A 13,074-nucleotide genomic window follows, 5' to 3' on the forward strand; every position below is an offset into this window, starting at 1 on the left:
CATATCCGCAATAAAAACATACGAATATAGAAGTTTGCTACGTAATCTAATTCGTAAGTTACGTATATTTTTACATATGAAAACGTTCGTAAAAAATTATAAGTTATAGTTGTCTTTTTAAGGAATCAAAAAGTTGGAGGGCAACTAGGCCTCCTCTCTCGCTCCTTTTTTTCAAAATCTTCCGATTAAAACTATGAAAAAGCCATTTAGTCCCAAAAAATTAATATGCAAATTTCAGTTTAATTATTTATGTGCGGAGAGCCAAGATCAAAACATGCATTGATTCAAAAACGTCCAGAAATTAAACAAAAAAAAAAAAACAAGTTTTTTAAATGAAAGCAAGGAGCGACATTAAAACTTAAAACGAATAGAAATTACTCCGTATATGGAAGGGGCTTTTCCTCCTCAACGACCGGCTCTTTACGCTAAAGTTTTTTACTGTTTTAAAAAGTAGAGTTAAGAGAAAGAGTCAAACTTTAGCGTAAAGAGCGGGGCGTTGAGGAGGAAAAGCCCCTTTCATATACGGAGTAATTTCTGTTCGTTTTAAGTTTTATAGTCGCTCCTTGCTTTCATTTAAAAAACTTGTTTTTTTTTAAATTATATCTAACCTTCATACCTATAATTCTGTAACCTATAACTATATAACCTATGATTCTACATCTAACCTAGAATTGACAGGTAAGGAGCAAGAGTAACTTATCCAACATTTCAAGATTAGTGTTGTTCTGGATTAATGGCATAATTTGACCGCGAAATTTTCCAGAATATGCCCTTTATTTTTTGGCCTTGAGCTATGCGAATATTACCCATCTTCTGTGCCAAAAGAGGGCAAATGATGAAAAACTATGATTTGAGTTATATTGCGTTCTTGGGCGATTCGGGTAATTGTAATTGTGTTTGGTTAGTTAGAATTCGATGATTCGGGTAATTGTAAGGTTGTTTGAGTTCTTAGGTCATATTTGTACTCATCGATCATCGGTATTCTTTAATTTTAAATTGAAATTTGGACACAGTTCCTGTTTCTTAAATACTATATAATTAGTTTTGACACCTTGCTTCTTTCCCACTGTATTTTTCTCATTTGACTCTTACCGTTGTGACCTCGAAAAAAGAATTGTAAAGCTCATTACGAGGTTCTCATTACAGCTACAGAAAAGTCAAATCGTTTTTTCTTTTATTCTTCTATGAAACTTTTATTTCTACAAATTGGAATTTGGATTTGTCCCTGATCGCATAGATAGGGCAATATATTCTTATGACAAATTTCCTTTTCAGGTCCTGTACGCAGGGGAAGGAGAAACTAAAAGGCCTGAAGAAGCGAGTTCAGTTGCAGAGATGAGCAGTCTATCCCTGACAGAAACCAGCAAACCCGGATTGCTGCATCACAAAGGACATGAACTGCTGCCAATTTCTTTTCATATGCCGACCACATGTGAAGTATGCCCTAAGCCTATGTGGCATATGTTTAAACCACCCCCTGCCTTAGAATGTCGTCGTAAGTGTTTTTTTTCTTTTTTAATGCAATTTTGTATTTATGATAATAGTACAATTAGAGGAAGAATGCTAGAAGAAAGTGTTGGTGAGAGCTGAGACTACAAGCCCTCTGGAAACTAGATACTAAACTAAGACAACCACAAGGAATTTTGGTAGGGTTTTAATGTGGGTTTTCCCACTAAAACAAATAATTCGGGATTAAATGATGTTTTGGTTGAATAAATCCTTGTTGAATTATGTGTTGGATAATGAAAACCGACGGTGTTCACATTTGTCCAAATTTAAATGCATTTTGATGTATTCTGAAAATGCAATATTTATGCTTTTCATTGTCCATTAAACGTAAAAATATTGCCATTCATATACACTTTTATATATATTTTGTTATAAAGAAAAACTCAGAAGAAAGCGCATTAAAAATTGGTTTATATGCATTTACAATCAATCAATCGATCAGTTTATTCAATGAATAGACTCACAAGGAAAAAACCTTCAACATAGTCTCCCCCGTAAGGCTCTATAGCTCTATATTACGTTTTTATGAGTCGGAAAAAAATTTTAGGCGGGGAGGGTCGAACATCTGTCTGGGGCCCAACAAAAAGCAGGTCTTCCCCGAATGCGGTAGGAGAGGTCAAAAGAAAAGGAAAGGACATTGGAACTTAGGGAAATGAGAAAGAGAGAGAAGCTTTGAATAGATTAGGGCCACCTGTGTTTTTCTCTGGCGGCTTGGCTCTGCATCGAGTTATTAGTAGTAGTAGTAATCGTAGTAGAGCTGCTATAATATTTTAATTTCGTCATATGAAGCCGACGCTAAAGTATTTGTCAAGTCTTGTTAAACTTAAGTGTGGTTCAATTTCGTAGAAGGGCTGGGGGTGAAAATTTTGCCATTTCCATGGACATTTGAGGCTAGAATCTTAAGAGATATGTAAATCTATTTCCCGTCCAGATCTCGCTTTGGCCTTCCAATTACACAGTTTGAGCCTTTTATAACTTAGACTAAATTAAGGTGTGATAGGTTCTCCGTTTTATTAAGACGTATCCATGACACTTCCGCTTGGGGATTCCTGGCTTTAGTTAATCTATATCGATGTTAATTTAGTAAGACTGAAGCATAATTAACCTAATTAACTTACGACTTATTAACATAATTAACTTAAAACTGTAGTAATTAAGACTGGTATAATTAACCTTATTATTTATAAGTGGGTATATGGAATAGCAGACATTGTTTCGTTAAATAAAGAACGACATATGACTCAGATCTGTCGTCAGCATGGAACGCTGATATTTTACTTTTCTCGACAGATTAAAACTTTGCAACTGTGAAGCTGAGCACGGATTGAGGAGATGAAGACCCTTCATCCGGAAGATAGTTTGATGGGGCTATTATAATTTAAAGGGCTGGACTGACGTAGAGATTTTCACCCTAAGAACGGTTGCATTTAGTCATATTGTGTACATTTTAAACCGGCCTTGATCCAAGGAATTTTTGTATTCACGCTCAATTTGAGCTTTTTTTATGATAGTTTATTTAACTTAGATTACTGGATATTTTGAATGCTAAATCTGTGAAAGCGCTTTTATGAAACCTGAGTTTGCGGTTAAGCTTGTTCAGTCTTGTTTGATACAATCAGTTTATTGGATCAGTGATGTAATTTCTCCTTGATGGTAGTTCCATCTATATTTACAAGAAGAATAGCTTCAAATTAAAAATAGATGAACAAGTAGACCAATTAAGTTCCAAGTCAAATTGAGAGTAATAATAAAGTTGAAACTCAAATTGTATTTTAAAACAAATAATAATAATTCAATGGGGTCAGTTGAGGGAGCGCATATGTCCTACCCTGTAGATTACCCTACCCCTAGATTTTGAAAAGTACCTTTTTTAGGTGGGTATTTTCATTTAAAGTTTTCTGGTATTTTCATTGGAAAAATCGGAAAAAAAGACACATTGCCACCCGCTCCTAGATTTTTAAATTTTGTCGCGTGCTAAATTTTCTTGAACTGACATCATTGAACATTCATGGTAATGAACATTAAATTTGTGTTACAATAAATCATAGCAGTATACACATTGAAGGGATCTGACTACTACCGCTTTTTATAACTCGTTGCGGTACCAAGCTACCCGAGGCCAACATAGCTGTGCACACTGTTCCTCCATCCCAATCTATTCAAAACCTCCCTCTTTACACCTCCCCAGAAATTTCCATTTCCCTTAAATCTTTCCCTATTACATCGTCCCACTCCATTTGGGGGCGATCTGCTTTTCGTTAGGCCCTTGACTTTTGGCCGCAAGTACTCTCTATGACTATCTGTCATCCGTAGAACTTGTCCCAGCCACCTAAATTTTTCTTCATTATTGCTCAAAAAGTATTTTTCGTACAGCTTACTCTTTGAGATACGGTCAAGCAGTCGGATCGTATTTCTACGTATTCGTCTTCACGTATATCTAGTCTTAGCGACTTAGTCTTCCTAACATTAATTTTCAAACCTATTCCTGCATACTGAACTATCAAAATTTCCAAAAATTCATTTATTTGGTTAAAGTTTTTATCTAGGATGCTAAACCATCAGCTTAATATAAGTCTATGAGAGTTTTACTTCCCCGTTTGTTTCAGTTTCTCCCATTTGTTTCTCCCATTGCCTTTGCTGTGCTCCTTAGGAAAAAGTCCATCAAGACGATCCATATAGATTGGCATTGGACGCAATCCTGCCAAATTCCTGACTTAATATGAAACCAACCCCTAACCTCATTTCTTACCTTTAGCACAGTTATGTTCATAACTATATAGCTATATAGTTATTATATATACTATATATTACTTATATAGCATTAATCATTTTAATGTATTTATCTGTATGCCATAAAAGGAAAGGACCTTTGCTTATAATCTTTAGAACTGACGACTAATTAAATAGCTAATTAAATTAAATTAATTAATTAAATAAAACTGATAACTCAGGTATATCTCATTTATTAATCTAAGAATGAAAATTTGGTCGATACGCCCTCTCTCGTTTCTAAAACAACACTGTTCTTCTCTTAAGTCAGAAATAATTTGACTGCAAACATGGAAAGTTCATTAAGTTTTCCCGCCAATATTTATTGACATTAGAAAATTTTTAGGATTTCTTAAAAAGAGGGAGAACACTTCCAAAAAGCGAGTAATTTTTGATTAAAATTCCACAATTGGATACAACACGTCTGGGAGCTCTACTGCGCAGGTTTCAGAAATCTTAATTACAGAATATGCAGTTATATATTTCTCCCGAGCCTGTCATGGATACGTTTTTTTATGTATATACTAGGGATCACCATTCATCAACTGGTTGTTTGTGTAACAAAGTTTCTTGTTTGAGTCTTCTATGTTTTACAAATTTAAAATATTTCTTAAAAAAAAACATTACTGTTTCCACGTTTGCACGGTTAAAATACTGGAAAAAACGCTTCATTCATCTAGCCCTTATTTTCTTACCACATCGTAAAGTATCGTAATTATTATAAACCGTACTATAATCTGGGCTAATACTACTACTAATAAATTATCACAATAACAAGCCATCTGAAGCTGACACTGCTACATACACTCCGGCTCTGCCCCTATTCAGAATTTTACGTTTTATCCCCTCTCCAAAAGTTTTTCACGACCAAATTGGCCTACCGTGACAAAATCAACAGTGGCGTCAATTTACGGAAATTTGGACGGAAGCAAAATGATTTTTTTTAAAATAAAAGGTGGGGAGTGTGAATTTGTCGCTTTTTTCAGCGAAAAGAATTTGTCGCTTTTTTCAATGAAAATTACCCCAAAAGGTTTTTAAAAATTTGAGGGGGGTGACCCACCCCTCTGTCCATCTTGTTCTGAAAGTTTAGTCATACATAATATCGGTCTCATCAACAGGCATGACCTCGGAGTGGCTAAGTCATGGTCCCTGCAGATATAACTCCCCTATAGACCTAATTCTTATTATATCACATTTTATGACAACTATTATAAATTGTATTGTATTTCGTATTAATTCGACTAGTAACAATTTATCAAAGAACCAATTCACCCAAGACTGATACAGCCACGCGTGCTCCACCTCTACCCCTATTCAGAATATTACGTTTTATTCCCTCCCAAAAATTTCTAACGACCTCTTCTCACCCTATTCGAGGACGTTCAGGTTTTCATTTGATCCTATTTTGACTGCCAAAACGAAATTCTGCCACATTTGAATATTTTTTGTATACATTTAGCTTGTATATTTGAATACATTTAGCCTGTGTCAGGCTAATTTAATCAGGCTGGTGCATTGTGATCGCTTAGAGAAGCAAGAGGAAGGTACTGCACCATGTAAAGTAAATTATGATTCCAGTGCTTTAACTTTCTCAAAGGGGCTGCACTGCAACTTAAAATGATATATCTGAATATTATGACTAGTTAATTTTCTTATATTTTTTCAGGCTGTAGAATAAAGGTCCATTGTGACCACTTACAGGCATTTTTACAGGCTGTAGAATAAAGGGGCACTGTGATCGCTAAGAGAAGCAAGAGGAAGGTACTGCACCATGTAAAGTAAATTATGATTCCAGTGCTTTAACTTTCTCAAAGGGGTTCCACTGCTACTTAAAATGATAGTTTTCACCAAGTGGCGCGATTTTATTTGGGTCTTGATAATAATTGCAGAGATTCGTCATTATTATATCCAGAGAAGTACCACCTTTGATTGTTGGAAAATCAGCAACATTCTTGAGGCTGAATGACCTGGCCAGGAATTTACTGCTTAGTTCATTGGCATCTCGTCCCCTGAGAGCGGTTTTGTCGTAACTAAGGTTTTCAAAATTCTGAGAAAAACGACTTTGAAATTTTCACCTTTGCTGGAACTTACACGGTACAACCGATTTTCTTCGCATATACGTCCAAAAAAAAAGAGAAAAAATAACTAGGAGAGTCTCCTGAATATGAGATGGAAAAGGTGAAGTTTTCATTGTCAAAACTTGAAATGAAATACAGATACGACAATCCGACCTTACCGAAATTTTAGTAAACTTAGATACGACAAAATGTTGTGGGCTGCCTATTCTTTTCACCATGAAGATACGACAAACAAGTTCTGATGCAGCAATACTATTTGAAAAAGTATAAAAATTAGAAAAACCTCAGAAACGTTCATTTTTTGTTGAGTTTCTTTGCTGGCCGCCGTTTTGTTTCAATGGAATCCTCCTCTGAACATGGTCTCGCGCAGATGAAGAGGCTTCCAAACGTTCAGTATCCCCTTTGGCCTTGTAGTACTGTTCAATCTTGGTTTCAAAATACTTCTGGTCTTAGTTGGGGATGAACTTCAGGAGATACTTGACATCTTTGATTTTCGCATCAGGTAGATCAATATTTTTGCCACAAAGTTTGGGCGAAACAAGACGTTCAACAACACGGAGAGTCGAAGCGTTGGGACACTTTTAACCGAAGTACATTCTTGTGATATAGTAGCCATTTGCAAGTCTCCAGAGAAGGAAGTTTTGAACCAAACTCTCTCAGCGTTATCCTGACGGAACTCAAGTTGTTTTACCTTTGAATACGGTACCAAAGAGCACTTGTACAGCTTTGCTGGCTTTTGAAAGTCAAAGAACTTTGACTGGGTCACTTGCAGGACATTCAAAGGACGTTCTTTCTTACTTTCAGTAATTTCCTCACCAGATCTATCGAAGAAAACAAATCAAGGTGCTTTAGCCCCCACTCAATAGTGCTATGTATAGCATCAACCTCCTGTATAGTCGAATGACCTGGTTCACAATACTTCATAACCACTTTTTCTAAGCGTGGAAATGTTCTTAGAACATCTTGGATGGCGAAGCTTATAATTGAGTTTCGGTTCTGGGACACGCGGGAGTCCGACCAAGTAATTAACTGACAGATATCAGGGTAAGCATCAAGAATTTTTTTTTTATAGCCAATAGTCCACTAGCTATTTCGTTTGCTCCACGTCCAGCCTCAAACTCGGACCAAATGCAACAGCATACCTCATTGATTTTCTTACTGTTTCAGACTGTTTGAGAAACTTACTGTTTCATTACGAATCCACTTTGTTAATGTTATATAATCTACAAGCACCAATTTTCAACGATTAAGTTGGATAAATAAATTTTATTTTGCCGTTTATGCCATTTTCTTCTTCCTTGACGCCAATTTTTCAATTAAAGTATGCGTTTTTGGTCGTTTTTGACAAAATAATACTACGTTTTCTCAGCGCCAAAATTATTTATAGTTAGGTTAGGTTGGGTTAATTACTACTACTACTACTACTAATAACTCACTGCAGCACCAAGCCGCCTGAGGCCAACACAGCTACGCACGCTCCTCCTCCAACCTAATCTATTTAAAGCCTCCCTCTTTACACCCTCCCAGGAAGTTCCCATTTCCTTTAAATCCTTATTTATGACATCCTCCCAACCCAGACAAGGACGACCTGCTTTCCGTGTAGCCCCAGACGGTTGGCCAAAAAGGACAATCTTCGGTAATCTGTCATCCTTCATCCGTAGAACGTGGCCTAGCCATCTCAACCATTCTTTCATTATAGCCCCAGAAAGCGGGATTGAACCACACTTTTCGTACAACCTACTGTTTGAAATACGGTCAGTCAGCCGGGTACCCAGAACAATCCGTAGGCAATTTCTCTGGAAAACATCTAGTAAATTTTCATCTGCTTTTCGGAGTGTCCATGCTTCAGAGCCATATTTGACCACTGTCATCACTGTAGCTTCCAATATTCTAATCTTGGTTTGTAGGCTTATCTTTCTATTCTTCCAAACTTTTTTTAACTGTGAAAAAACACCCTGAGCTTTAGCTATTCTACTTTTAACATCTTCACTGCTCCCACCATCTTTACTAATAATACTACCAAGGTAACTGAAGCTCCCAACCTGATCAATCTTTTCGTTACCTAAGGTCACCTGTTCATCTTCACTTATTCCTAACCTTAGTGACTTAGTCTTCTTAACATTAATTTTCAAGCCTATTTTAGCACCCTGAACTCGTAAAACCTCTAAAAATTCATTCATTTTGCTCACACTTTCATCTAATATGCTTAAATCATCAGCATAATCTAAGTCCAGGAGCGTTGTTCCTCCCCATTTGATTCCATGGTCTCCAATTGCCTTTCCTGTGCTCCTTAAGACGAAGTCCATCAAAATGATCCATATAAAGGGGGATAGAACACAACCCTGCTTAACTCCTGATTTAATACAAAACCAGTTGCTAACCTCATTTCCTACCTTAACCGCAGCAGTATTATTCTCGTACATAGCGCAAATCACTTTAATGTATTTTTCTGGTATACCATATAACGATAAGACCTTTGTTAACGCTGTTCTATCAACAGAATCGAAAGCTTGCTCATAATCGATAAAACTAAGGACCAAAGGTGTTTGACAACGAAGGGACTTCTCAATTATTAACCTAAGAGTGAAAACATGGTCGACACATCCTCTACCTTTTCTAAAACCGCATTGTTCTTCCCTTAAAACTTTGTCTACCGCATGTCTCAGTCTAAAAAGTATCATATTACTCAGTAATTTGCTACCTACAGAGACCAGACTAATGCCTCGATAATTCCGACATTCACTCTTGTCACCTTTCTTATACAGTGGTTTAATTAAGGTTTTCCTAAAATCATTGGGTACTTCCCCTTTTTCAAAAATCATGTTCATAATCTTCAGTAGCTTATTCCTAACCTCAGAGCCACCATATTTAAGGAACTCATTAATCATACTATCAGCACCTGGGGCCTTATTATTTTTTAATCCTTCTAGTACTGTCGCTAATTCTTCCTCACTAAACAAATCTTCCTTCACATCCAAGGTATCACAAACTTTTTCATTTTCATCTATATCTTTTCCTGCAACTGTATCTCGGTTTAGCACATTCTCAAAATGTTCCACCCATCTTTCTTTAACTTTTTCCTTATCACTAATTGTGACCCCATTTCTATCTTTAACTGGGACTAGTCCGGATCGGCTACTCCCTTTCAATTTATTAACATGCCAGTATAATATTTTACTATTATGCCGTCTAGCCGCATCTTCCAGATCCTCAGCAATTTTATCCATCGCCTCCATTTCACATCTCCTTAGTTCATATTTTAATGCTTTCTCCACTTTCTTTACATTCCTTTTGTTTTCATACGACCTATCGCTCAGATAATTCTTATACAAACCCCTTCTACTCTCTATTAAACCTAAAGCTTTTTCACTAATATTCCTAGTTGCTGTCTTAGCACTCTTCCCTAGGACACCATCAGCAACTTCACAAATTGTTTTTCTGAAATTATTCCATCCATCTTCCACATTGTCAAATTTTAAACCCTCAAGTTTAGTACTCAACTGTTCCTGGAATTTTTTTCTCAAATTTTCATCCTGAAGTCTACCAACATCATAACTTTCCGGGAGGGAGTTACTCTTCCGAAATTTCAGCTTTAAATTAACCTTAGACACTACTAGATGGTGATCTTTACTTTTAACATCAATAACGGCACTCCTATACACCCTAGTATCTTGTATTGATCCTGCTAGTCTTCTGTTTACAATAACATAATCAATAAGGTTTGCTGTCTTACCATCACGTGAATACCATGTCAACTTATGGGCCATTTTGTGACCAAACACCGTATTGGTTATAACTAGGTTGTTATACCTACAAAATTGCAAAAGCCTATAGCCATTACTGTTTTCTTTTCCTACACCAAAATTACCTAGGCTAGGATACCATCTATCCCTATTTCTACCAACCTGGGCATTAAAATCTCCTAGCAAAAACACCATATTTCTACCTGGTACCCTGTCTATTTGCTCCTGTAACTGTAAGTAAAATTCATCTGAGTCACTAGTATCTCCATCAGTTGGTTCAATGGGGGCATATACTACTATAACTGATACCCTAAACTTTTTAGTCATAAAATGAGCAATTAGTATTCTATTATTAATACCTTCCCAGCCTAAACAAGACTTAGCAGCTTCCTTATTCATCATGAGCCCTACTCCCTGTCTATGTACCCCATCCTTCCTTCCTGAGTAAACAAATTCTATGTCACCTAATTTCATGCTTCCTACCCCTGGGATATGAGTTTCTGAAACTCCTAATAAATCCAGTTCAAACCGTCTGAATTCGTCAGTCAAAATGTCGATGCGATAGTCATTTTTTAACGTCGTAACATTCCAAGTTCCAATTTTCATGTTCTTTAAATCTTTGAAATTATTTTGGCCTCAAGAAAAGCAGTGATCCCGGATACCAGTGCAGGATGGGGACCAACATATCTTCTCAAGTCTACACCGAAGCGCTTAAGCCGGCTTAGAACCGGACAGCAAGAAGTCCCTGGGACCTCCAGTAAGTTGGAGGCTTTGTGCAATCCTGGGCCCATCTTGGTCACAACATGGTTTTCAGCACTTAGCGATGCTCTTCTATCAACAAGAGTCGAAATCCTGCACAGACAGTCCCAAGCCTATTACCTCCGACTCATTATATATTCATGCCTACAAATATTATGCTACTACGGGGAGGCAGCCCATAGTAGATAAATTAGCTAGGAAGAGGTTTTTCAGCCCGAAAACGTCCATCAAAACAAACCAAGCCCAGAAAATTATCCAATAATCAGAATCCCGTACGAGTGCTGTGTTGTTTACTAGGCTATAATTTCCTCGAGGGGCGCCACTCCTCAAGTGGGAAAAATTGACCGCAAGTTTCCCAGTCTTGCAGGTACCCCGAAAGGGTCGAGGCAGCCCTTTACAGAGGCCGTTGTCCATAAATCTGGATCTTACGCCCTGCCGCAGTTGTCCTCCTATAGAGGATCCTCCCACGATGGTGTTCTGCTTCACCATGCAATTTAACCCATTACTGGGAGAAGGTTTGTAACTCATCTGACGCGTGAACCCGGCAGTTGGCCCTGCTGAGTGTACATTTGAGGGGCCTTCTTCCTCCTCCACCTGAAATTATGACCCCCAGGGGAGGGTTTCCCAGTTTCTATTATGGGCCCCACTGGGACAAGGTCCTACTTGGCCTAAGCCTCCTATGGAGCTACTCTACCTATCTATAGGGCTTACATATATACATATATATATACATATACATATACATACATATACATACACACATACACATACACATACATACATATACACATACATACACATATACTCACTAACGTGCAAATATATACCCTGAATTGGTATAGGCTAGGTCTGTATATGGTGAATATTAATTTCCTTTCTGATGCAAATGCACAAAAACTTTGGATTCAGGATGCAATTCTGACTATAGAGATAAGTATTTTTCTTACTTGAAGTGTATGTGCAGAATTAGAAATTCTGCTGGTACTACAAAAGTAGACCTAAGTAGCCAATTTAGCCTGTCTGAAACATCTCACAAGCCAACACCTTATAAAAAACACCTTTGATAATTTAAATGAATAAGAAAACTTATTAGAAATTCTGCTGATACTGCAAAAGTAGACCGATTAAAATTTTATTCAAATGAAAGAATGCTGAGGACTGTTTTTCAGGCTCAATAGTCCGCAAGCAATTTTACACGGAGGGGGATTCTAAACGAGGATGGGACTGTCCAGAAAAAATTTGACAGATGGGGGGGGGGGAGTACAAGTCACGTTGAATGAAATTTCTGTGGAAGATTTTTCCGTGAGGAGGAGGGGATATATTTAATAGAGGGCTATCCAGATTTACTCGCATTATTTGAAAAACGACCAGATATTATTCCATTTAACAATGAACTCAATACCTTACTGTTTACGCCAAAGCTTGACTGTTTGTCCCAATTTTTCAATAGCGGCTACAGAAACACGGGGCCGTTTAATTTAAATACGAAGCTTTTTAAAAATTGCCAACAGCTTTAGCGCAAAGAGCAAGGTACTGAGAAGGGGGCAACCCTTCGTGTACGGAATAAATCTGCCAATAATAATATGCAAATTTTGTGTGAATTTTTCATGTACTGTGAGCCAAATTCGAACATTCATTAGTTGAAAAAAACATTTTTTTTAACAGAAAGTAAGGAGCGACATTAAAACTTAAAGCGAACAGAAATTATTCCGCACATGAAAAGAGATGTCCCCTCCCCAACGCCCCGCTCCTCACGCCAAACATTTTTTTGTTTTAAGAAGTAGAGTCGTGACGAAGAGGCAAACTTTAGCGTAAAGAGCGAGGCGTTGAGAAGGGAACAGATCCCCCCACACACAGAACAACCTCGGTTCGCCTTAAATTCCAATGTCGCCCCCCGCCCTCAGTTAAGAAATTTAATTAGGTGACTTAATTAGGTGAGGTCAAAAAGTGCTTAAATTTGAATTTGCGATAGAAGCGATTATTAAATTCGTTAAGACCATAAAAAAAGGTATCGAGTGTATGTTCACTTTATTTGTAAGTCAATAATACGAACTGCGAAAAATCTACCGACAGGCTGCTGCGTTACAAGGAAGCACTACCAAAATATGATCATAACCAAGATATATTCTGACCACTGATGCGCAACAAAAATAATTATAAATCTGGTATTTGATAATATTAAATTATACTCTATATATGTACAATATATAATATAA

General features: G+C 37.1%; 1 protein-coding gene across 1 annotated transcript in view; it reads left to right on the forward strand.

Annotated features, from left to right (window-relative positions):
- LOC136038895 (rho-associated protein kinase 1-like) overlaps positions 1 to 13,074 on the forward strand; it is a gene marked incomplete in the record, with an annotated part of 131,202 nt that overhangs the window by 102,557 nt on the left and 15,571 nt on the right. Inside the window, 1 exon segment of the mRNA XM_065722371.1 lies at positions 1,276 to 1,495. Within this exon segment, the coding sequence (XP_065578443.1) occupies positions 1,276 to 1,495 (220 nt within the window).

Source organism: Artemia franciscana, chromosome 18 (assembly GCF_032884065.1).
Source record: "Artemia franciscana chromosome 18, ASM3288406v1, whole genome shotgun sequence".
Taxonomy (NCBI): domain Eukaryota; kingdom Metazoa; phylum Arthropoda; class Branchiopoda; order Anostraca; family Artemiidae; genus Artemia; species Artemia franciscana.